Source organism: Oryza glaberrima, chromosome 4 (assembly GCF_000147395.1).
Source record: "Oryza glaberrima chromosome 4, OglaRS2, whole genome shotgun sequence".
NCBI lineage: Eukaryota > Viridiplantae > Streptophyta > Magnoliopsida > Poales > Poaceae > Oryza > Oryza glaberrima.
This window is the reverse complement of record NC_068329.1, coordinates 17025806-17051562: the sequence shown is the minus strand read 5'-3', so window position 1 is coordinate 17051562 and position 25757 is coordinate 17025806. Positions and strand designations below refer to the sequence as shown.

The 25757-nt window shown below is 40.4% G+C and overlaps 3 protein-coding genes across 5 annotated transcripts; 2 read left to right on the top strand and 1 right to left on the bottom strand.

Moving 5' to 3' along the window:
• The first annotated feature begins 5303 nt into the window (after nt 1-5303).
• Nucleotides 5304-12916, top strand: LOC127770682 (sucrose nonfermenting 4-like protein). 2 transcript variants are annotated; one of them, XM_052296492.1, is made up of 13 exons: nt 5304-5717; nt 5888-5963; nt 8259-8429; nt 8524-8643; nt 8718-8777; nt 9165-9254; nt 9326-9457; nt 9924-10065; nt 10165-10338; nt 11462-11525; nt 11699-11768; nt 12522-12621; nt 12737-12916. In XM_052296492.1, the coding sequence occupies exons 1-13, from the start codon at nt 5650-5652 to the stop codon at nt 12826-12828; spliced, it is 1359 nt and encodes a 452-aa protein (XP_052152452.1). In that variant the 5' UTR covers nt 5304-5649; the 3' UTR covers nt 12829-12916. The 2 variants fall into 2 exon arrangements, with proteins under 2 accessions (XP_052152452.1, XP_052152453.1); XM_052296493.1 differs by having other exon boundaries at nt 5305-5717; nt 8527-8643.
• Nucleotides 12917-13740: 824 nt separating this feature from the next.
• On the bottom strand, nt 13741-14703 carry LOC127770827 (pentatricopeptide repeat-containing protein At5g61800). Its single transcript, XM_052296614.1, has one exon. It carries the CDS (start codon nt 14701-14703, stop codon nt 13741-13743), a length of 963 nt encoding a protein of 320 aa, XP_052152574.1.
• Nucleotides 14704-20018: 5315 nt separating this feature from the next.
• Nucleotides 20019-22779, top strand: LOC127771833 (protein PYRICULARIA ORYZAE RESISTANCE 21-like). Of its 2 annotated transcripts, none has more exons than XM_052297775.1 (3): nt 20019-20190; nt 21646-21727; nt 22056-22779. In XM_052297775.1, exons 2-3 carry the CDS (start codon nt 21646-21648, stop codon nt 22517-22519), a joined length of 546 nt encoding a protein of 181 aa, XP_052153735.1. In that variant the 5' UTR covers nt 20019-20190; the 3' UTR covers nt 22520-22779. The 2 variants fall into 2 exon arrangements, with proteins under 2 accessions (XP_052153735.1, XP_052153736.1); XM_052297776.1 differs by lacking the exon at nt 20019-20190 and adding an exon at nt 20398-20466.
• Nucleotides 22780-25757: the final 2978 nt, after the last annotated feature.

Genomic DNA, 25757 nt, shown 5'->3' with positions numbered 1-25757 from the left:
GATATCATATTTTTTTTCCTAAATTAATACCAAATTTTGTAGGGCAAAAATTGGCAGCAATCCAAAGTGACCCTAATTTTTGTCTGACCGAAAATACCATATAGGTGTAGCCAATTATTTCGGCAGACCAACCAAAACTGGAGCGAAAGCCTCCGCGATCGATCATCGAATCACGTCGCCGGTCATAGACAGCGACCGCGACATATCCCTGCTGTTCGTTCCAACCGGTGCAAACCAGTAGCGTTGCGTTGCGTTCCGTTGCCAGTCAGTTTCTTCGATCCGCGGCATCCGATCCGAGGCGCGCGCGGCCGCACCGGAGGAGCCAAAAAAAAAAAAAAAAAACGGGCCCGTTGCACGCTAGTACACGCCGCGCTGGGACGATGGGATTGTTGAGCCGAGCCAACCCAACCAACTAACCCGGTCAGCGCACGGGCGCCGACGCCGTCATCGTCCGCAAGTCGCAACAATAATTGAGCTGCGTGCGTGCGGGCGCCGGGGGCCGGCCGGGAAGAATCTTCTTCTGGTCTCGTTGCCTCCGCCCGCGTGTCCACTTCTTCCACTCCTCTCGTACGTCGTCCGCCCGCACGCACGCCGCGCACGCGCGCCGTTGAAAATGGAGTACTACAAGCGTTTCTTTCCTCCCCCCGCGCGGCCGCGCCCGTTTTCGCTGGCGATGACGAGTGCTGAACAGGTTGGGAATTTCGACGGCCCATGGAAAAACGTGGGGCGGGGGAGGAAGGCCTTAGTGCAGGTAAAAATGGGCCTCGTCAAGCCCTCAACCGCCTTCGCTCCTGCTGCTTTTCTCGCTACAGTTTCCCCTCGAGAAACCGGATTCTGCAATTCTAGAGTTGGTTTGGTTGGAAGCCCTGTCCAAAAAAAAAAAAAACATTTCCAAAAGACGTAAACCAAATTTATAAGCCCTTTGTATTTCAATTCCTCTCGTTCAAATTATGGTCAATCCCCAAAGATCGTATCGCTGCGGCACGAGTAGTAAGTAGTAGTATAGGTTTTATCGCCAACCTCTCTTCGTTTCTTGTAGACGTTTCTCTCGTTCCCTTAGAATCACCGTGCCAGCCTCGATTCTGTTAATCCAAAACCATATCTTGTACTGGTACTAAGCATAGTGAGCAGTACAATACTCTCTTTGTCTCTAAATAAGTATGGTTTTGTTCCTAAATAAATGTAGCTTTAGCTAGTCATATTTAAAAAGAGATTAAAAAGGCTATTATACCGTTTATTATATTAATATGGAGAGAAAACAAGGAGAATGAAGGTTTAGTGACTAAAAATGAGAAGAAAGAAAAGATAGATAGTATTAAAGAGTATAGTGGATCACTTTAAAACTATACTCTTTTAGTTACAAATTCTTATGGATTAAAACTACATTTATTTAGTGAAACTTCACAGGCAGAACTCAGAATCATTACAATATATGCTAATTTCAGGACATACTTGGATGAGGAGCGGTTGATGAGATAGATGCACTAGCAGGATTCAGTTTGTGTTTTGGTACAAAATTTAGATGTCAAAAGTGTTTATGTGCTTGTTCGGTTGCCCTAGCTGCCGCAGCCGCTATTGCCTGCCATAGGAATTGTGAGTTTGGCATTATAGGTATTGGCTACTTTGCAGTCGCATCTGATTTTACCGAATAGATCGATCCTGTATTTTAAAATTGATGGAGTACTGATTAATACTTGTCACTTACTAGTAGTATTAATCAGTAGTATTCAGTTACAGTACTCAAATACATTTGTTCTTGGACCATGTCAAGCACTTTCTTAAACAGAAGATGCCAATCAGCTGGGCCTTGTAGTTTTCTACAAGTCAAATTAATCGCAGTAATAAATCAAGCATTCTGTCCCCATTGTCCGTAATGAGTGATTAAAAAACAGCAATGATGTTCTGATGCACTGAACTCACTTCATTCTTTTGGCTATCAATCAATAATTCTTTGAAACATTCTCAAAATAGGATTTTATTTAAAGAAATATATTTGCACAAACTACATTGTGAACTATTACAAATCGCTCCGGCTATCTAAAGATACTACTCCCTCCGTCCAATTTTAAACGCAACGATGAGTTTCCGTGTCCAATTTTAATTGTCTGTCCTATTTGATTTTTTTTTACCAAATTAAAAAGCATAAGTCACGCTCTCACGTATAAAGTACTATTCATGTTTTATCACCTAATAACAATAAAAATGCTAATCATACAAAATTTTAAATAAGAGGGATGATTAATAAAAATGCTAATCATACAAAATTTCAAATAAGAGAAATGATTAAAGTTGGACACAAAAACAAACTTACAGCTACGCTTAAAATAGGCTTAAAATAGAACGGAGGGAGTACTATACACTCATTTGTACAGTGTATATATATAATGTGTAACTTGGAATCACCATTCACATTCCTTACCTTGAAGCCATTAAGAATCACTGTAGCACGTCATCACAGTACTGACACTCATACTACACATTATGTTGCGCTGTTATCACTCGACTTTAAATTAGAGCAAGTTAAATGGTATAGCCAACTACTAGCTGCAATTCATCTACTAATGTAATAGTTTATTCATACAATAGTTACATACTACACTATTAATACCTAGTCCCACCTATCATAGACACACTGCGTCTTGGAGTCCGTGCTACAGCTGGTTACAAATCTGTAGTCCGCTGCTCTTCTCTCTCCTGATTTATCTTCTTAAAATATATTTGCAGCTGGCTTATAGCCTGCTATTGTACCTACTCTTAAGCGCGCTCTCTCTCTCTGCATGAACGGCTGAGAAATAATCGCAAAAGTCATGGGTAATGTGCTACTCGTACATCATGACTGCTTGGCTGACGTCGTTGTTGCAGAATCCGGTAGCAGTGGGTTGGTTGCTTGCGACTTTGTGCCATAATTATATATATTTCTCCACTAATTAAACTAACATTACGTCACATCAGAAACAAGGCAAGTCACCTGAGAGAAAGCCCATGTTTTGCCGGATTAATAAACTGCCCAAATTGAAGAAAGGTGGCAGATTCTTTGTTCCTCATTTTTTATGTTATCGCCGAAGTAATTTGGGTGATCGAGAGAAAAAAAAATATAATTAAGCTCTGGCTTTCGAAGTTTCAAAACGGCTTTATTCGCCTTCTGTTTCAAGTTAATTACCGCATTTAAATTGATGTGTCATCTTCTGGGATAAGGTCCAAGGAAATGTTGAAAAGAAATGGGACTTTTGTAGTTATCCTGGGAAATTGTGAAATCAGATTGATTTGAATAGGATGAATCAGATAGGTGCGACAGCCTTAAGAAAATGGAAGAAACAGTACATGGAAAAAAAAAACTAGCTTGTTTGGCTTGGTCCTAAATTTATCTTACTGTATGCTAGTTTTTTTTTTCGTTCAATAAAATCATCAACTTTTAAAATTTGGCTCCATATAAAATTGCGGGGAAACCTGCCAGTTCTATATATTTGAATGAAAGTTGATTTTTCTTTAAACCGTCTTGTCTTTATTCATCTACCTATAGTATTAGTCCCAAAAAATATATTTACAATTATTCAGTTCAAAAAAAAAACTTTGAAAAACACACAGCAGATTGATATCCACCCCTAACTATATCTGTTCGGATATTCTATTTCATTATCTTTAAAAAAAGCTATATATATCTACATATACACACTGGTGACTAAATTGGTAAAAAACAAAAGATTTGTAATAATTAATACTAGCGTGATTAAATAGTCCCAACAGATGGAGGCTTTGTGTTGTGCTAAAATTCAACCGGCGACCAGTTTACCACTGGTAACGTGTCTCCTTCATTATCAAAATAGTTGGTACACCCAGTTTTATGCAATCAGCTCAAAAATATCTCACGATATTAATGATTTCCTCATTAACACCCAAAATTTATATTTGTTTGTTTCCTTCACTCCTCTCCAATTATCTCTTTCCTTTCTTACACTAATATCATTAGGGTTTCCTATATTTGAGGTTTAGAGATATAAATGATGACCATATTTACCCTCCTCCCCTGCATGTTACCCTCTCATGATGGTAAGGGTTTGTTTTTCATTCATACGGCAAAAGATATTGGCCGACGATTAAAACTATAGGTGAGAAAATTTCGCGTCAACTAGTTTTGCTATATGTAACTTTATGCAACTAGCTCAAGATCATTACCTCATACATGTATTTCTTATTGTTATTTCTCTCTACGAAGATGCATATTTTTTTTTCTGCATATGGGAGATGATGCTTGCAGTTACTACTACATGCAAGGGCATTTTAATTTGGATAAGTAGTAAAAAAAATCCCACGTTTCTCCCAGAATACACTTGGTATCAGATGTATTATTTCTATCCATAATAATGTCAATATTGCTACTGTTCGGTGTTGTTTCTATTGTCGATACAACCACCAGCCTATTTACACGTAGTCTTTTGACATATCCACAAGACCACAACTAACATAGCTACATATTAGTACATTGTACATATACTACTAGCTCATCATATTGTTTACTACTATATAAAATATCCCAAAGTAAATATCTTATCTAATATTTTCTACCGACAGGGGTAGATCTACAGTACAAGTGCCGATGTCCGGTAGCACCGATGACTTTCGGCAAAACTTATAGTAAAACTGCTTATCCATGTATTATAACACCATGATCTAGGTATGATTAGCATACTATGACACCTATAGACACGTTATGACACCAGCGAATCAATGTTCTGGATCCCCCACTGTCTACCGATGTAGTCATGTGATGACGTAAAAACAGGAAAAAAAATGCTCTTTCTAAAACTCATTTCCTTGGCAAACGCATATCCACCTAGTCTTTTGCATGCAAAACGAAACACAAACAAAACTAGTAAGAAATTTTTTTTAAAAAAGGAGAATGCATGTCATCACTGACATGTGGACCCAATGAAAATGAGCCCCACCTATCAGCGACCCATGTACCTCTAATTTTACGTCAGAGGACTCCAAGGTATGGTAGAAAAAAACACCCAAAAACCCCCTAGGCCCTAGCAGCACAAACGTCCAATGGTTACCTGCCGGCCGTCCCTTCAACCACCAACAAACCACCCTCCTCTCAAAACCCCCCATAAATATTGCGAACAAAAAAAAACAAAACCAAAACAAACCACACCAAAAAGCAAAGGAAAGTGAAAGCAAAGCACCCAAAAAACCCAAAAAAAAAAAAACCCCACTCCTACCACAACACAACACTACAACACTACACTAACGCTCACACACACTAGGCTCCAACACCAACCCAAAGCTCTCTCGAAAGCGAACAAAACAAACGCCCACACACACACGGTGACACGCACCCCGACGCCCCCCCTCCCCTTTGCTTCTCCGCCTCCGCCTCCGCCTCCCTCCTCACGCACGCCAAAAAATTTCCCTCTTTTCCTCATTCTCCGCCTCCCTATAATCTCAATCCACCACCACCGTCCTTCTCGCTCTCGCTCTCGCTCTCGCTCTCGCTGCTGCTCCTGCAGGTCCCCCAATCCCGTGGGCGTGGGGGGGTGTTCGGGGTTCTTGCTTTGCTGGGATGGTCGACGCCTAGGTGTTTTGCTTTGCTTTGCTTTTGCTAGGGTTCTTGAGGGGGGGGGGGGGGGGTGGCCCGGGGCTTCTCCAAACATGGTGCTGCGGCGCTTCGCGTGGCCGTACGGCGGCCAGCGGGCCTCCTTCTGCGGCAGCTTCACCGGGTGGGTTTGGGATTGAGGGGAAAAAGGATCGATCTTGGGCAGGGGGGGTTGAGGGAAAGGCGGGATCTTTCCTTTTTCTATTTTTTCGGGTTGATGTTTTGCTGCGGGAAATGCTGAATTTCTTTGTTTTCTGCGCTTGTGCTGCGTGGTTTTTTTGTGTTTGGGCGCAGGTGGAGGGAGTGCCCCATGGGGCTCGTCGGGGCCGAGTTCCAGGTGGTGTTCGATCTGCCCCCCGGGGTTTATCAGGTGCGCGCCCTTCCAGCCGAATTCCCCGGATTCGGGCTACTCCTTCGTTTCGATTATGCGTTTTTGTTTATGCCATGTTTTCTTTACACCGGTTGTGGTATGGGTGTGCTAGGCTTGCTAGCTCTTGATTGTGTGTTTGTGCCTGATGAGTGTGTAGATTGCTTGGGGTTGGGATCGAATTACGCTAATTCGCGATAGATTAGTGCGCCGATTCTGTTTTGATATCTTTGATGTGTGACTGTTTTGTCGGAAGCGCGTTTGGGCGGCAATGCATCCAAATGTTAGTTGGTAGTTGCCGTCGATGGCCGCCGAGGTGTGCTCACGCAATGCATTGGAGCTTATAATGCGTGGCGGGGACTGGTGTCCCTTCCACAGATAGGAGGTAGTGTGGTTGGTTTCTTGGAGTGACCTATTTTATGCATAGCAGCTGTACCAATCGACCTTGGGTAATACGCTTAATGGTTAAACCCTGAATTGTGCGCGGTATCAAGTGCCGTTGAGTGTTGATGACTAGGGTTTATGTGGCCTTATCCCCTTACTGACTATTTCCATTAAATGTATTACCTCATGACCGCCGTAAGAAATCCTCTCGTTAGATTCAGTGATGTACATATGTGTTGACATGATTGATGTCTTATTCGGTAAAATATGTACTCATTTTTTCATCATTCTATGCCCTGTGCACCAACAGATTGAATAGTGCTTTAGAAAACCATGTACTCCTACGAGGTAGTACAAGGAAGTCAACTAAATGGATGTATGCCACATTTTTACTTTGGTACTTCCATGACTAGCTATGGTCTTTTTTTCTTTTGACTGAAATTGAACTCATTACAGAGCTCTATGCAAGCAAAGGACATTATCTGGGACTTTGAGGGGAAGGAAGCCCTCCCCCCTATGAATATTGAAATGTTGACCACCTGAAAAAGAGAAAAATAGAGGCTTGGTTTGACTGCTTGTCTTGGCTGTACCGTTAATTAGCTTTCACACATGTAGCTTTGCAGTTTGACTTATATGATAACCGTTAAATTAGCTTTCACACATGTGGCTTTACAGTTTGACTTAAATGATAACCGCAAGAATTCAAATAGCATAGCTTTTGCATGATAGAGTTTGTCCTATTTGATAAGCAGAACTCTATGTTTTCAATTTAGTCCATAGGAAAACTAGTCGTTAAGTCTTACAGCATTCTTTTCAATTTAGTCCGTAGGAAAACTAGTCGTTAAGTCTTACAGCATTCTTGTACAGTAGGAACATGCCTAGTATGTGGGGACCAGGTTGCCCTCCCCTGTTTCCATAGTTCCAGACAATAACTTGTAGGCGTTACATGATGGCTGCTGCACATTTGATTGTCCATACAGTTGCGGCATCAAAATTGTCCTCTAATGCCATCATAATGAGTCATGAAGGCACATGAATACAAATAGATCTGTTTTAGGTTCCCACATCTCCAGTTATTCGTATTTCAAAAGATTGATTTATTATATTTTTTTCCTCAAAACATATGATTTGCTGCATTTATGCCAGTTTCCCCATATTGTTTATCTTCCTTTTATCTACTTTCTTAATTAGGACTCCTTCATTTTGTTATATTTTTTCGATATCTTCCGAATTCTTATCTACTACATCTGTCCCATGATATAAGGGGTACTAGGTTTCCTTGAAGTGGTTAAGGGGGAAGGAAAAAGACTTTGATGCTCTTTATTAAATGAGGGGTTTGTGGGAAGTGAGAAGGTGGTTGGCATAAAATGTGAAGAAAATTGAATGAAGGATGATTGATGGGACAAGGAGCACTTGAAAGCCCTTGTATTTAGGGACAAAATTTGAATCCTTGTATCACTTATATTATGGAACCGAGGGAGTAGCAATCAATACAGTGTTCTTTTTGTCTAAAAAAAATCAATAGCGATAGATATCAGAAATTTTCATAATCATGTTGGATTTTGTATTTTGGATGTTTGTAGACGTCATTTAATTCTGGAAATGTAGCCAAGCATGACGTGCCTGATATATTACTGCTAGAGTATAATGCACTTTCCAAGTATTTGGTGTTACACCATGCACTTCTATAGAGAATCCACTCACTCTTTATTGGACACTCTATTGCTTATGGCCACTGTGTGATTGCTTGTTTCTGTTGTTATGTTAGCTTTAGCAAACAACTTGTACACTTCTAGTATCAAATTATGTGAAGATAGTCGATTTCTATACCAGTGCCCTGCTATTTGTATACAACTTTCTTGTGCTTAGTGTTTTGCTTTCAATACATTGATGTGTTCATTTGGTGTCACATAGTACCGGTTTTTGGTTGATGGTGTCTGGCGATGTGATGAGACGAAACCTTGTGTACGGGATGAATATGGGTTGATTAGCAATGAAGTTCTTGTGGATAATACACATCCGGTTGTACAGCCAGAAACTTCCATCAGAGTAGTGAGTATGGATGAGGGTACTATACTGACAACAGTATGTATCAAAGTTTCATTTGTAATTTTGTGTATTTTATTTATGCTACCTAATAACTAATAGTCTGTTATGCATTATTTCCAATTATCTCAAGCAGATGCCCCCAGATCAGTTATCTCAAAACTCAGGCGTGCAGATAGCAATTTTCCGCCATCGAGTCTCTGAGATATTATTACATAATACCATATATGATGTTGTTCCTGTTTCTAGCAAGGTTAGATTATTCTTTTGTAGTTAGCACTTTCGTTTAGGCCATATCAATTATAACATTTGGTATATGCATTTCAGATAGCAGTTTTGGATGCTCGTCTTCCTGTCAAGCAAGCCTTTAAAATCATGCATGATGAGGTATGTCTTTGCAGGACTATGCATTTATTTTCTTTCTTCTTTTTTTACTTCCTGCTGTTTGCATATTCATTAAAATTTCCTATGTTTGTTTATCATGTTATTGAATAATTGCAATATTTGTTTATTTATATGTTGGGAGCGATCGATTTGTTTCTTCATTTTACAATCAAACAAGAATTTCGAGCAGAACAAATTTATTTTTTGTTGACTAATAACTAACACCATTGTTTCCATCAAAGAAAAACACTGCTAAATAAGCAAAATTTTCTGGTAAATTATCATTTGTCCTTGCATATTCATGTATGTAGGTAGTCCAAAAATTTTGATTGCTCCTTGTGTGATCAAATACTGTAAGAATTCATCGTAATTTCACTTCTCTTGTTTTAGGGTCTTTCTTTGGTTCCTCTTTGGGATGATCAGCAGCAAACCGTAACAGGCATGCTAACCGCATCCGATTTTGTATTAATTTTGAGAAAGGTGAGACTAAATTGTTGTGTTTCTCCTTCGATAAGCACTTTTACATTGTTTATCAATTCTTGGGTCTGCAGTTGCAGAGAAACATTCGAACTCTTGGCCATGAGGAACTTGAAATGCATTCAGTGTCTGCTTGGAAAGAAGCAAAATTGCAGTTTTATGGGGGACCTGATGTTGCTGCCATTCAGAGAAGGCCATTAATTCATGTATATCTGCATCTATTTCCCAGATATCGTTCATTTGATTTGCTGTCTAAATATTACTCATGGATATTACAGAAAAAACGGTGGATATTATAAAATCAGGTTTACAATGACCTTAATAAATATTTCCTTCATCATTTCCTCAAATTGTATGTCATAGTGATAGTGATATGCTGTTGTGCATCAAGGCTGACATACGGATAACTCCTGTATTTTACGTATGATATGTGATTGTACATTTCATTGTTGAGATTCATTCAGCTAAAATAAAGGCCACTTTGGATATGAGGGGTTGGGCCTTTGGTTATTCAAGATCAAATCCCTATGTCTAATAAGACCATAACAGTGTGTTTTAATCTTCTGTATTGATATAAGTTCAACATTGATGGGATTACCTATTCATTTCATTTATTTGAACATTTCTATTTTCTAGTAATTGATCCATTATTTTCCTCTTATGTTTCTTCAGGTTAAGGATTCAGATAATTTAAGGGATGTGGCATTGGCTATAATTAGAAATGAAATATCTTCAGTTCCTATCTTTAAGCCCTCAACGGATTCATCAGGGATGCCTTTGCTTGGTCTTGCAACCCTTCCAGGGATTGTGAAATGTACGGATCATTTTTAATAATACTACAACTGTTCATTCTGACAGCTAAATTGATCCGAGCCTCAAATTAAGCTCACTTTTATCTTGATGCTGTATTTAGTTATTTGCTCAAAGCTGCAAGAACAGCCTGAAGGGTACTCATTTCTGCAAAACCAGATTGTCAGTATGCCTATTGGTACATGGTCACCACATACTGGCAAGGCAAGCAATAGACAGCTTAGAACTTCGCGACCAAGCACTCCTCTAAATTCATGCCTGGATTTGCTGCTTGAAGGTAACATGTAATTGATATTTAAAATGCATTGTTTTTTCTTGAATAATATTTAAAATGCATAGAATTATACTATTCTCCCTACCGATTTTTAAGAACATATCAGTGACATTGTAATTGTTGGCCACAATCAATCAGTTAGTTCTTTCTAGGATTACATTTTTTAATTCCACATTAAAGACATGAAATAAATTATCTTACTTGACATGCAAATGCTAGGTAAGGTTATCAGTTATGGACTGCCCTATGGCAGTACCATTAGTTTTCATCTTTTACAATCCAAACCGAGAAATCTTGAAGCTTTGCTTGTAATAATCAGATTTCTAAAGTCAGCATATCATAAAGACAGAAAACTGATGCATATGGAATTAGGAATGCTTGATACACACACAAGAGAACCTTTTGTTGTGATGAGCAAGAACACTTTCTTGAATGCCTATTTTTTCTACAGATTATCTCTAAATTATATCCCCTTGAAATATCTATGCTTCCTTCATTGATAACATACTACAAAGAATTTGGAGTAAACCTACACCTCCAGAGTCTGAAATTCTTGTTGTACTACTTAGTAGCTTAAACTGTACTACCTCTATACTGTCTGATATACCAAATGTCATGTCAGAGATGTTTGTCGTCATATTTAATGTGGCAGCAGTATAGCAGCTGACTTATTTGGCATTTGCACACTGAAGTCTGCATTTTGAAGGAATATAAGATTATGGGACAACCTAATTCTACGCAAATAATATTCCTGTTCTGATATGATTAGTTCTATCATTGTTACTTCACTGCCTAATTTAGAAAATGGCACAGTTCAGTTGGATAATTTAGTGCTTGCGGTGGCAACATTACTTTACATTTGAAGGCCGTTGAAAGGACTTGTAACTCAAAAGTTATTGACTAATATTAAGCTTTGATTTGAGATAAACTCTTACTAAGCATACGCACACGAGAATGTGCATTAACACTTTGTTCCTAGTTTGTTAATGCCCGTTTAAGGCTTTAACCTTGTTTTGTTTTGAATTGCATATGCTATTGCTTAACTTGGTCCAGTAATATTTAGAAATAATGTTTTACACCATTTTAACTATTGTGTTGCTTGACTTGCTTATTTTCCCACCTGCAGATAGAGTAAGCTCAATTCCTATAGTTGACGATAATGGCGCTCTCCTTGATGTCTACTCGCTCAGGTTTGATACATAACCATTTTCTTTTGCCATGCTGGTATGCTGTTTTATTCTTTCAAATCGATAGAACCAATTTACCTTTTGTTCAGTGGTGCGGTTCACATGATGCCATTAGTTTGAACTATCATTTTTGGTTGCTCACTGGAATTGAATTTCGAGTCTATTTGTTTCCACAGTGATATCATGGCTCTAGGCAAGAATGATGTCTACACTCGTATTGAGCTTGAACAGGTGACGGTGGAGCATGTAAGTCCCTACTCTTTTCAATTGTACTCACTACCTTATCTAACATGTATGTAAATAAGGAGACCTGCATATTAATTTTGATGATCATAAAAATGTGTGGAGAGTTTTGGAAAGTGGAAACCTTTTTGGGGCGAAAAATGTAACTGTGCTTCAGGCGGAAGCGGGTCTGTTTTTGCCCCAAATAGGTACTCCCTCCATTTCATATTGTAAGACACTTTGACTTTTTTCTAAGTCAAGCTTCTTCAAGTTTAACCAAGTTTACAGAAAAAATATAGCAAAATTTTCGACTCCAAACAAACATACTATCAAAATATAGTCAGTGTTATATTTAATGAAACTAATTTGGTGTTGTAAGAGTTGCTACATTTTTCTATAACTTGATCATACTTATAGAAGTTTGACTTTCAAAAAGTCAAACAGTCTTATAATCCAAATTCTGAGGTTTGGAAACCTGACCAGTTTCAGTCTTTCTATCTGGTTGCTGGTGCTCTGACCCTGGCTGTGTGTTAGATAAATAGCTAGCAAAAGGCTTTTCTGTTTAGAGATGTGCTGTTTATCAAATCTGAAGGAAAAACAAAACAAGCAAGCTACAATATTCCAATTCTCTTTAGCGCTTTCCAATTTTGTGTCCATTCCAATTCACTTTGTATGTTTTCATTTCTGTATGACATGCATTTAGTGTTTGCATTTAGACATAACTTATTTGGATCCTTTTTTAGATACTATAATTCCACCCAATCTTTCACACTTTAGGCCTTGGAGCTGCAATACCAGGTGAATGGCCGAAGACACTGTCATACCTGCTTGAGCACTAGTACCTTCCTGGAGGTTTTGGAGCAATTGTCAGCTCCAGGTACTTCTTTATGCAATACATGTGAATCCGCTGTGCATCATTACAGGAAACCGATAAATCATATATTTGTAATCTAATTTGAATTTGAGTTGTGACAATCTTTGTGTCTTTGCAGGGGTGCGGCGAGTCGTCGTTATTGAACCAAGGAGCAGATTTGTGCAAGGAATAATCTCATTGAGGGACGCATTTACATTTCTCATTGGATAACATTTGTGTAGCCAGCCATTCCATACATGAAAAAGGTGGTTGTATTTGATTGGAACAAAATAAAAGGAAAAAAAAAGTTATTTCAGCATGTGTGTGAGTAGGTTGCAATTTAAAATGCCATGAACTATGCGAAATTGAATTATCTTTACAGAAACAACAGACAGTGCCTCAGGAGGAAAAAGAAAGCTGGACCAGGTCTGAATCCACTACCTTCTCTCCAAGGGTGCCTCAGTGTTCAAAGCTCAAAGTGATTAGATATTGCCTAAAAGTATTACTTCCTCCGTTTTAAAATGTATGATGCCGATGGCTTTTCGCATAATGTTCCACCGTTTGTTTTATTCAAAAATCTAGTATAAATATGTAAAAATAGCATAATGTTTCACCATTCGTTTTATTCAAAAATTCGTTTTATTCAAACATCTAGTATAAATATGTAAAAATATAAGTTAAGGTTATAGTTTTTTATGATAAAACAAGTCATAATAAAATAATTGATCAAATATTAAGCAAAAAGTTAGTGGTGTCATGCATTTTGGGATGGAGGATGTAACTTCTGGCTCTCTGTCTTATCTAAGAGCTGCAGGACTTTCAGAAAAGTATGTCTAGGCCAGGATGCTTGTTTAGAGATTGATAGACTGGCTACGGATAAACAGTCATCAGATTTTGCCTGGAACTACAGCGACTCTGCTACCATCAGTTGCTGTCTTGCTGCTCATATCCCCATGCTTTCAGCATGCACAAATGCTGTGCCCAGCAGAACAGAGTGCGAGAATTTGCCATTACTATTCTCAATGAGATCAAGCTATATGGGCAGCAGCAACTTTGGTTGATTGAAATTGTCGAAGTGAGAGGTTGGTTGATACCTCGGTAGGCTTGCCATTGCAATCCTGCCAATCTTCAGAGACAATCAGCTCAGCATCTTGATACCATCTTTGAGCTCCATTGCAATCGAACTCCGACCATTTCATCCATCGATCTCCGAACCCTCGCGACATCCTCCCATCTACCAGCATCAGCGTAGATGCCAGCCATGGCGGAGTACACCCCACCGTCGTCAGGGTTCAGCTCCAGCAAACGCCGGGCAGCAACCTCGGCGAACTCCACGTTGTTCCCGTGCATTCTGCAGCCAGCGAGTATGCCTCCCCAGACATACGTGTCCGCCTCCATTGGCATGCTCGAGATCATTTCCATTGCCTCGTCGATCAGCCCGGCTCGGCCAAGGAGGTCAGCCATGCATCCGTAGTGCTTCAGCTCTCGAGGAACGCCATGGTTGTTCTGCATCTCGTAGAAGATCCTCCTCGCCGTGTCCACGAGGCCGGCGTGGCTGCAGCCGATCAGCACGCCGAGGAACGTGGTCCCGTCTGGCCGGAACCCTTCGACGAGCATCCGGTCGAAGTAGTCCAGCGCCACCGTGCCATGGCCGTGCATCGCCAGCCCGACGATGAGCGCGTTCCAGGTGAACACGTTCTTCTCCGGGCACGCGTCGAACACCTCGCGCGCAACCTCGACGCGCCCGCACTTGGCGTAGAGATCGACGATCCCTGTGCACAGGTACACGTTGGGGCGGGGCCTGGTCCGCCTCACGTACTCGTGCACCTCCTGGCCCTTGTCCAGCGCGCCGAGCTGCGCGCAGCACGAGAGCACGGCGGCGAGCGCGACGTCGTCGGGCCGGTACCCTTCCCGCCTCATCCTGTCGAACAGCCACACCGCCTTCTCCAGCCGCCCGGCCTTGGCGCACCCGGCGACCACCGTGCCCCACGACACGGCGTCCCGCTCGGGCATCCCCTCGAACACCCTCACGGCGAGCCCCAGCCGCCCGGCCTTGACGTACCCGTGCACCAGCGCGTTGTGCGAGACGACGTCGGGGGCGCGCATTCCGTCGAACACCCTGCGCGCGGAGTCCGGGAGCGCGCTCCTGGCGTAGAGGGAGATGAGCGCGTTGGAGACGTGCGGGAACGGGAGGAGGTTGCGGGTGACGGCGACGGCGTGCAGCGAGAGCGCGAGCGGGAGGTGGCGTCCGGCCGACGCGGCGGCGGCGGCGGAGACGGCGAGGGGGAGGGTGTGGCGGGTGGGCGGCACGGAGAGGCGGAGGGAGGAGCGGAAGAGGAGGAGGAGGTGGATGGGCGCGCGCGGCCACGACGCGAGGTGGCGGGCGTAGGCGAGGATGAGGAGGGCGTGCGGGTGGTGCGGCGGGGCGGGGACGGTGAGGTGGCCGGCGACGGCGGCGAGCGCGTGCGCGGCGAGGACGAGGCGGCGGCGAGGGAGGCGGCGGTGATGGTGGAGGAGGAGGCGGGGGAGGGAGTCGTACGGCGGAGGGAGGGGGAGGGGTGGGTTGGGAGTTGGCGCCATTTTTCGTTTTTTTTTTTTTTTTTTGGAGGGAAGAGGTGATGATGAGCGTTTGAATGTGGTTGTCGCCCAAAATGGGTTATTATCAAGATTCATTTGATTTTTTTGAACTAATCGAATAGAATAGTTTATGTCAGATTTTCAGATATCAACGGTTGAGAAAGGGATGGTCGAAGTAAAAAAAAAAAAGTACACCTGACATAGCCTGCATAGAGGAGTGATGTCCCGATGCATTTACCTTTTTCTTTTCCTAATACATCAATATCAATCTCCTCCTCTATGATATGTAATATTTTTTTTCCATCATACGAATTTATGAAGCGACAACGATCAGAACGCGAATTTACAGCCAGAAGGTAATGATTGTTTTCTAGCATTTTAATGGAAGCGGTCATCGAATGGGGGTTTGTTGGCCGTGTAACTCGCATTTTATTTGGGTCTTATTTAAATGAAGGTGTGAAAAAACTTCCGCGACTCAGTCAACTACTCCATCCATTCTAAAAGATAAGTATTTTTGAACTCTGACATAGTATTCGAGATGCTATTTTGACCAATAATATTTATAAAAGTAGGATGTTTTAAATAAAAAGTTACATATTATGATAGTTTGTTTAATGATAAATCTAGTGACGTCAATTTTACATGATTGATCTTTTTTAACTTTTTTCTATTAATAGTCAAAGTTAAAAATGTTTGATTTATCACTATGCTAAAAATGATTATATTTTGGGACAGATGAAGTAGATAAGAGGTTAGCCTTACATCTTCCTCTCTCTTTCGTTTACATCTTCCTCTCTCTTTCGTGTGGTGGTAAAGCATCAAGTTTAAGGGCACATTTGGAACAAAGAAAAATGTAGAGGAATTTTGGAGGGATTGAAATCCCTTGGAATTTTTTTATAGGAATATTTGAGAAAAACTGACATCAAGCTAGAATATTCATGTTTTCTCTTCCTTGTAACACAAAGTTCCTTTGTTTGTTTGGTGCTAGAAAAAAAATACTATTTGTAAAATTTTGTGGATTATTTCCTGTAAGATTGGTTATAACATGATATCCTATTCCTGTGATTTTCTTGCTTCTATGACTACGGAGTGGTTTGGCCAAGCTAAGGGCATGTCCAATCCTAAATCAATGCAACAGATGTACTGGGCCACAGTCCAGCATATGGATTAATTTGGGTTCAGTTCAGTCAGTGTTTTGCAGTATGGATCAATTTGGTTCGGTTCAGTATGTGTTGTGCTGTCTGGAGAAACCATTTGCGCAGGGACTAGCACAATTGAAAAAACAAGAAAAAAAAAGCTTTGAGTTTGACGAACCTTCGTAATACGGTAAACCGCCATATTAATAATTATTCGATTGTGAAAAATAGATTATATTTTGCAGTTATTTTTATATATTACAACTTTCAATAGAGTTCTATTGGGAATTTGAGATATGTGAGATCAAGCATGGAATTCAATTTACTCATTTATATTGAGTATCCGTTCCTCTTCTTTCTTCACTAGGATCGATTCCATGCATAGAGCATAGGACTGTTAGCTAATTTATGGTTGCAGGTACGCATTGCTGAGTTTATGAAAAAAGTTAGTTCGAACAAATGAACCTTTTAGTAATCTATTCTCTCTCTTCTCTTGATTCGAATAATGAACTACAGTGGAGATGGCCTAAAGCTTGGTCGATCCAAGCTTTGTCAGAGGCCAATTCAAAGAACCTAACGGCGTACTTGGCACTCATTTAAAATTCTAATTCAAAGCTGATGTTGAATTTTAGACTTTAAATTTAGGATTAGTTTTATGGATTTTTTTTTGTCAATTTTGTTGCTCGACTTCTTTCCTCCGTCTTAAAATGTTGCTATTTAGGATGAGATTTGACACATCCTATGACAACGAATCTCGACATGCCTTTGTTCAGATTCGTTATCATAGGATTGGTCAAATCCCATCCTAGATAGCAATATTTTGGGATGGAGGAAATATATGATTGCTAAGGAGCAGGATCAATCTCGTCAGACTCTATTGTATCAATACATACGAGGCAAACTTTGTCGGAATTAAGATAGCGTGATCTCACGTGAAATCTCGCCAAGAGAAATTGAAATTTTAACAGATTTTATTTAATTCTGACCCAATTTTGATCCAAATGTAACGAAATATGATTGAATCCCAAATTTTTGGACGGTATAAAACTATCTCGCGAGGATCTGAGATAAAAAAAAATTAGTGAAATATCGGTGAAATCTCACCGAAAAAGTTATCTGTGACAAATTAAGAAATCTTCCTAAAATTATTTCAAAATTTTAAATCACTCCGGATTACAATATAAAGGAGCTGAGCTTTAGACAAACCTCTTTTATTCCCGCTTTACGGATGCCCTATGGAAGTGTGGCACCACGCATATCGTACGACCAGGATCCATCAACAATGACAGAGACGGAATCAATCATCCAACAACTTCAACAAAAGCAACCAACAAATGCCCTCCTAGTACCAAATTACTAATTCCTTCCTCTCAAAATAGATTCAATTTTTCTCCTTATATTACCCTAAAATAAATACATTTTTAGTAATCGTTATATCAAAAGTTTGTAAAAAGCAGAAGATAAATATATTAGGGGTAGATAAATTAATAATTGCATTGAGATTTGATAAAGCTAAGATATTTTAGTGCTTTTAATATATGTAAGAGATGAGTGAAAAATAAACTTATTTTAGAACGGAAGGAAGCACTGATCAGCACGGTTTTTAATTCGCACCAACACCAGGCGTGCAAATGTACATATGTCCAATCAAAAGATGTACATGTACACATCCTGTAGCAGGATTAAACCGAAACTCAATGTGTCTTGCCGTAGAAGAGAGAGAGCATATATGCATCGTACATATTTTCGTACGCACAGGGACGGACACGGGAGATAACGACGTGACACTGCGCGTGACTCGACCATTCCGTTCGTCCTTGCGATCTAAGGCCCCTTTGATTCAAATGAAATATATAGTAGTTTTAGAGGATTTTATTTCAATAGGAATTTTTTCTATAAAATCCTTTGAATCAAAGGAATAAACCCTATGGAATCATATGAAATTCCTATGGAATGCCTCTTCTGATATAAATTTTGGAGGAATTTTAACAAGAGGTAGAACCTCATGGAAAAAATCCTTTGAGTCTTTATCTCTCCTCAAATTTCTGTGTTTTTCCTGTGGTCCAATCAAACAGTCATTCCAACATTTTTCCTGTATTTTGCAATCCTCTATTTTATACTTACATTCCTGTCAGAATTCTATGTTTTTCCTATTCCTCCGTTTTTTCATTCCTGTGATTCAAAGGGGTCCTAAATAGTGAACTTATACTTATATTCGCTTCTAGTTTCTTGTTTTTTTTTTTGCTTTTTTGACGCTTAGGGCATCACCAATGCATATTTACAACTAGTAAATAAGGTGGGACCTACTAAAAGTAGGTATTTGTTGTTAAAAGTTCCACAATATATAACTAGTAATAAGGTGGGTCCCAAGCCAATAGCATGAAGAGAGAGGGATGAGGATCAATACATGCCAAAAGAATCAATGTTTTTTTTACTCTTTACTACTAGGTTGTAGTAGGTATTTACTGGTTCCACGATGCTTTCTATCTGGTATGAATATTAAAATATTATCTATTACCTAGTTTGGGAGCACATTGTGAATGCCCTTAGCCGCTTGGGCTTATAGGAGAAGACGATACTCAATAATAATTATCGCATGGATCGATCGGGTTTATTTGATTTTTGTAGAAAAATATTATAGAAAGAAAGTTTTTGCAAAAAAAATTGCATCATTTAACGCGCCGCTTAAGAAATGTACCTACGATAATCTACTCATGCTCCCTCTGTTATTTAGTGAACATCAAGGATAAGGGGAAACAGTCTCTTTTCCAGTCGCTTCATTGGCTTGGTTTCTTGTCCTAAGGAGCTGATTGTTTGGAAATGTTCTGATTCTCGTGTGTTATGTATAGAGTTTGAATCCTAATTACTCCCTTTTTAGAATTGGATATGGTTATTAAGAAAGTAGATAGAAATGAATGGTGGAGGATTGTAATTGAATGAGTAGTGGAGGTAGGTGGGAAAAGTAAATGGTGGAGGGTTGTAATTTGTTGGGAAGAGAATGTTGGTGGAGAAGTTATATTTTGGGACAAATCTCAAGTGTTAAAAGTTGTTATATTTTGGGACGGAGGGAGTAAGAATATTTACATCTAAGAACAGAGAGAGTAGCTAGACAAAAAATATGGTCTTAATCTTTGTTTGATTGGGCATTCTATAAATCGAGAAAATATATTAGTGTATAGTTAATTGAGTATTAATTACATAAATTTTAAAACAAATTTATTCAATTTTAAAAAGGAATTTTTATATAGAAAGTTTTTCAGTTCAAACTCAGTTCTTAGGGCTTATTTTGGAGAAATTTTAACATATAGGAATAGAAAAACTAGGAATGCTTACATATTTTAAAATTTTCCAAGAGATTTGAGTGGACGGAAAATTTTCTATTTTTTTTCTGAACGTCTTATAGGAAAAAAATTCCATTGGTTTTTCTACACTAATATTCATAGTTCCCTACAAACCGAATAGCATGCACTTTTCAAATTCTCTGTTTTTTCCCCTCAGCATTCAAAACGAGCGCCGTGACTCTGAACCATGAGGATGTGATCCGGCAACGAACCATGCCAGGGACGACGACGAAAGCCGAGAGAGAGAGAGAGAGAGGCTGTCATGGCGCCGGGTTTCATCTTTCAAACGGGGCATTGAATTAAGTCGACGATCCCGAACCGTGCAGACGTGATCCCTGCACCAAATTAATCCCACCTTAATCAGCACGTCAAAACGTTATAAACGTATGCACTACTTCATCATCATCTTTAATTAATTCGATCTCTCCGGGACTATCTATCTCCATTTCTCTCCAAGGCGAGCTCGCTCCTCACTCGATCGCCGTGTCGCCGTTCATCCTGACTAGCTTCACTTCAGAAAGCTGCATATATATACAAAGGTTAATTTCTACTCTTTCCCTTGATGCTAGCTAGCTAGCTTTCGATCGGATTATATATATAGATCATCAATATATATCACCATCATATCTTTGTTTAGTTACCTGGCTCGGTTAATGTCGCTTTTTTTTGATATATTGTACTCGTGTTTTTCTTCAAAAAATAGCTTGGCGGATCTTTGATTTTTGAATGGAGTTTTATTTTGCTGTAGCTCTCTCGGCTCTGATCGTCTCTAGCTAATTGGTATCCAGACGGTAAAGAATATGATATGAAGAAAAGTAAGTTAATTTCGAACAGGCTAGCTATAAAATGTAGACTAATAGAAATAGAGGTATTCTCAAAAGAAAATAGAGATAGAGGAGTCGGTTCGAGTTTCACAAACTATGATCTGCATTTCCGAGACCTCGCCTTTTTCCTGAGAAAGCAGAAACTCATTTCTTGCAAAAAAACATCGATCTTTTTTTTTTACCCTTAGAGATTTTTTCTACTTTTCATTCATCAGTAGTCTAAAATTTTCTCATCTAGTCATCTAAATGACATGCAAAATGCTAACCAGAAAATTTCACCTCTAGTATGTAGATATGTGCTTTTTTTTTTTTGCCAAAATTCCATTCATCCCTAAGTTTGAATATTTTCCTGTCTTCTGAAGTACCATCAAATATTTTTTTTGTCTATGTTAGCACAATTATTTTAAGTTAATTTATCTAATGTAGACAGACATTTTCACATGAGCAGTTAGATTTTCATTCAAATGATAAGAAAAGGTGTCTGAAAAGATTTTGTTCACATGGTAATAAATAGACAGCCCTTTTGTTAAATTAATATGTCACCAACTACAATTTTAGACAAAAAAAATGTGATACCAATTAACTAGAAGCTTAGAGTTATACATATACTCATTTTGCTATCTTATTTCACTATACTTTTCATCGAGTTTGTAAGAAAAAACATATCAACAATTAAGTACAACACTAAATTAGTTTATACTTTTTTTTAGAAATGCTGCTATAATTTTTTTTATAAATTCACATATTTAAACTTAGAATAAATTTAACATATAACAAACATAGAACAGCTTACAATATGAAACATAGTGATAATGAGGGAGAGATGCATTGATTGAGGTTAGAGAGTAAGAGTGTGTTCTTTTGAAAAAGATAGGATGAGAAAATATATAGTGTTTCACGCGCAAGTTTTTCGTACTACTAAACAATTTTTTTTAAAAAAATATATATTGAAAAGTTGCTTAAAAATAATATTAATATATTTTTTAAGTTTAAAATAATTGATACTCATTGATCATACGTTGCGTATCTTTTCAGTCTTGTTATTTCCTCCCCTCTCAAACACAGCTTAATAATTAATTAATTACATACACATAGATTTGATGGCTTTGGTGAATTCGAATTTTTTAATTTGTAAGGTATAGTTTATATTCGCATGCTTCATCTTCTCAGATGCCGACGCTGATCATCACCGTGGACCTGCAGTGCTGCCGCTGCAACATCAAGATCCAGAAAGTCCTCTGCTGCATGCAAGGTCACCCTCTTCTTCTCCGATCGATCAGGGTTCAACCTGTTGTTTTCGGTATTTGTATTGGAGGGTGCTGATACGACGATATTTTCTAAATTTAGAAAATTTGGTTCCGAAATTTTGAACAGAATATAAGTCAAAGTTAAACAAATATTGCTAAATTTACAAAAAAAATTAAAAATTTTTGACCGAAATAATATCGTATTGGAGGGTCCGATATGACCGTTTTCGGAAATTTCGGTCCGAAATTTGCAACCCTGTCTCCGATCGATCATATATCATTTCTCTCATAGCTATGGCTATCATGTACCCAGCTGAAATTATAATTGCGCAGAGCGAGGCGAGTTGGAGATCGAGAAGATCGTGTACGAGAAGGACACGGTGGTGGTGTCCGGCCCCTTCGACGCCGAGAAGCTCTCCTGCAAGCTGTGGTGCAAGGCCGGCAAGATCATCAAGGACATCAAGATCAAGCCGCCGGAAGAGAAGAAGAAGCCCGAACCCAAGCCCGATGAGAAGAAGCCCGATCCCAAGCCCAAGCCCGACCCATGCAAGCTCATACCATTCCCGTACCCTTACGTGTACCCGCCGCCGCCGCCGTGCGGCGGCTGCGCCACCCCGCACTGCTGCGACTGCCACCCCAAGCCACCTCCGCCGGCGCCGGCGCCAGCGAAGCCAGCGTGCGGCTGCCCGGCTTGGTCGTCGCCGTGCCACTGCTACCCGCCGCCGGCCATGCCGCCGTACCCGCCGGTGCTCGTCTGCGACGAGGGCCCGCAGTACGGCGCCTGCGCCGTCATGTAGCCAGCGCTGGTCATCTCCTTCCCCGTTCATATATCCGTCCATGAATGTGTTCTTGAAAGTCTCACCGGACGTTTGTTATTATGAAGTTCATCACTTTGGGCTTTGATTGGGTGTGGGAGGATTGCTTATGTTTTTTAAGATGATGGAAATTAATATTACTCCATGTATTTAGAGAATGCTTTTATGTGATAATGTTAAGGAAATAAATAATTGAGCTTAGTAGTATTAAGACAATGCTTTATGTGAAGGCAATAAATAATTGGGTGTAGTATTATCCTGAAGTCCTGAACTGTGAAACATACCTCAGGTATAGAGCTGGAGGCCTAAAATTTACCGCTCATGTTGAGTATATACTCTTTCCGTCCACAAATATAAGGGAAACTATTCTAATCCCTCGAGGGATGTTCCCTCGTTTGCTTAAAAACCATCTAAACGATTATGAAAAATTCTGGAAAAATTTGACAACATCCATACAACACATATATGCAACTCCACAAAATAACTCAACTCACACGTCGAGATATAAAAAAGACAAATTCAGCGTATGAATAGTATACTGTTTATATCTAAATTTGTCTTTTTTGTTTCTCGATGTGTAGATCGAATTTGAACATGAATTTTGATGGACTTGTAGGTATCATTATACTCTATGTTGTCAATTTTTTTTAGAATTTTTCACAACTATTTGCATCAAATTTGAAAGAAAAAGGTATACGAGGGGATATCCCCTCGAGGGATTAGAATCCACTCCCCAAATATAAATAAGCATTTTTAAGAGTTTTTGCAGCAATTAAATTTGAGGTAAAGTTATTTTGATGTCCCTAAAGGTTAGGGCTGGATGGAAAACTCGTGGCTCGTTAGGTCGCTCGGCTCGGCTCAGCTCATTTCATTTTCCTAATGAGCCGAGCTGGCATTTTAGCTTGTTAGAGATAACGAGCCAGCTCGAGCTGGCTCGCGAGCCTTAACGAGCTGGGGTAGCTAGCACATGCTGTTGTGGATTTGTGGCCCATATGTGTTTGAAGGCCCATATGTGGCTTGAAGGCCCACTTGTGACCCTAGCTCTACTCCCAAAACCCTAGCTCTACTCCCTATCCCCAATCCCTACCCAAGCCGCCGCCAGCCCTTAACGCTCGCGCCTCTTCTCCCCAGCGCCGCCGCCGCCGCTTGCGCCTCTCCTCCCCGACGCCGATGCGGCCGGCCGTGGACGCCGCTCCTCCCCGGCGCCCACGCGGCCGTGGAGGCCGCTGCCGTGGACACCGCCGCCCGCGCCTCTCTTCCCGGCGCCGACGCGGCCGGCTGTGGACGCCGCCGCCCGCGCCGCTCCTCCCCGGTGCCCACGCGGCCGTGGACGCCGCCGCCCGTGCCGCTCCTCCCTGGCGCCCACGCGGCCGTGGAAGCCGCCGGCCGCGCCGCTCCTCCCGGCGCACCTCCTCGGCTCCTCCCCTTGGTCCCTTTCTCTCTTGTCTCTAAAGCTCACGAGCTAATGTTCCCTTTCTCTCTTGTCTCCAAAGCTCACGAGCTAATTAAACGAGCTAGCTCGAGCTTGCAGACGAGCCGAGCCGAGCTTGGTTTCTAGCTCGTTAGGATAACGAGCTAGAGCCGAGCTCTAGCTCGTTATCCTAACGAGCCAGATCGAGCTGAGCCGAGCCAGCTCAATATCCATCCCTACTGAAGGTTTACTTTATTGGAAATATCACGCCTATTGACATAAGAGCATGCCCAATGCACCAACATGTATCTGAGCGGGGTCCCCAGCGCAGCCTCGTGTAGGGATTTGAGCAAGCCGCGGGTAGCTCCCACGGGTCACAATGACCCTGGCGCAATTTTAAGCGCAACAACAAATTAAAGTCATGCTTCGAGTAACCGTGATATGCAGCACTTGTTGCTTGACGACTCGCCCACAATTTTCTCTTCCCCCACATTTTAGACCGCTCGGCCTTTGTGTGGCAGACTTGGTCATAGTTGGCCCAACCTTTCTTTGGACCATGCGACCTGAGTCCCCGGTCCATTTGCTCATGCCCTTACAATAAATGCATGGATATGTAAGTGATGATTTTGGATAGTAAATTAAGGTAATACTCTAGAAATACTTATGTTTGTAAATAAATATTAATATCTAGAAATACTAATAGTGTTTGTTGACAGGAAGAGTACATATTACAAGTACTTGGCGACTGTGCCTATCAAGTGTCAATGTCAAAAACAGTTCGAGGGATAACTCACAAGATTGTTAGGTCGAAAATTTTCAGTTAGGATACCGCCGACCGCATAAGTATTCTCTTGCAATAAAGCAGCTAAGAACTGTTTCGTAGTACAATGATGATACTATATATATCCATTATAACCGCAGGATAGGACAACCAGGTGTTATTGATGGATGCTGTGTGTAAACTCCTATGTCTTGTGTTAAAATCATGCTCATGAGAATATTTAGGGACTGAATAGATGATATACACACACATATTTTGATGTGCTTGGTAATCCAAGGATCGAAATAACCCGGCAATGATATTGATGTATTCTAGCTTGGAGCCTATTATCGATGATCTTGAGATTCTCTTGAAAGAAGGTGTAGAAACTTGGGATGCGCATGGTCAGGAGAATTTCAAACTACGAGTTCTATTGTTTTGTACCATTGATGAGTCTATTGTTCTGCACCATTGATGACTATCCTAAAGAATAAGTCTATTTTCCCCCCTCAACTCTTTGTGTTGTGTCATATATAGCTGGAAGTAAGTCTATTTTGTATTCCTCTTCTCTTTGGGCCTTGTCCTATATGGTTGATTAAGTCTATTTTGGGTCCCTCTACTATTTTTTTCGATCGTGCTGTGCCAGGCTGGCCCACTGTGCCCGACTCGTGCCGTGCTTAGGCCGGGCCATCGGGCCTCGGGCCTTATGGCCATCTATAAATGAAGTTATAATTAAATCTCGGTTTCTAGATGATGCTTTATGTGAAGACAATAAATGATAATTAAGTGTAATATAATGTCTTTTTTAAACATCGTAGTGAAGTCCCATTTCTAGTACGTAATGGATCGAAATGGGGAGGGACTGCTTCTCTTTTAGAAAAAAATGTAAAATTGAGATGAGCTTTTATAAGACATGTAAGGCCATATGTCTAGTGTAAGTATGATGCTAGCAAGCACATTTTAGCATCTTAAAATAAAAAGCAAGCACATTAATATTTTAGGAGTTAGCATGGATGCAATACAGTAGAAGAGGAGATGCCAACAAAAAA

Coding starts and splice junctions, on each gene's coding strand:
- LOC127770682 (XM_052296492.1), top strand. CDS start 5,650: ATGGTGCTGCGGCGCTTCGCGTGGCCGTACGGCGGCCAGCGGGCCTCC. Junction 9,255..9,325: donor TTGTATTAATTTTGAGAAAG/GTGAGACTAAAT, acceptor TTGGGTCTGCAG/TTGCAGAGAAACATTCGAAC. Junction 9,458..9,923: donor AGAGAAGGCCATTAATTCAT/GTATATCTGCAT, acceptor ATGTTTCTTCAG/GTTAAGGATTCAGATAATTT.
- LOC127771833 (XM_052297775.1), top strand. CDS start 21,646: ATGCCGACGCTGATCATCACCGTGGACCTGCAGTGCTGCCGCTGCAAC. Junction 21,728..22,055: donor AGTCCTCTGCTGCATGCAAG/GTCACCCTCTTC, acceptor ATAATTGCGCAG/AGCGAGGCGAGTTGGAGATC.
- LOC127770827 (XM_052296614.1), bottom strand. CDS start 14,703: ATGCGCGCCCCCGACGTCGTCTCGCACAACGCGCTGGTGCACGGGTAC.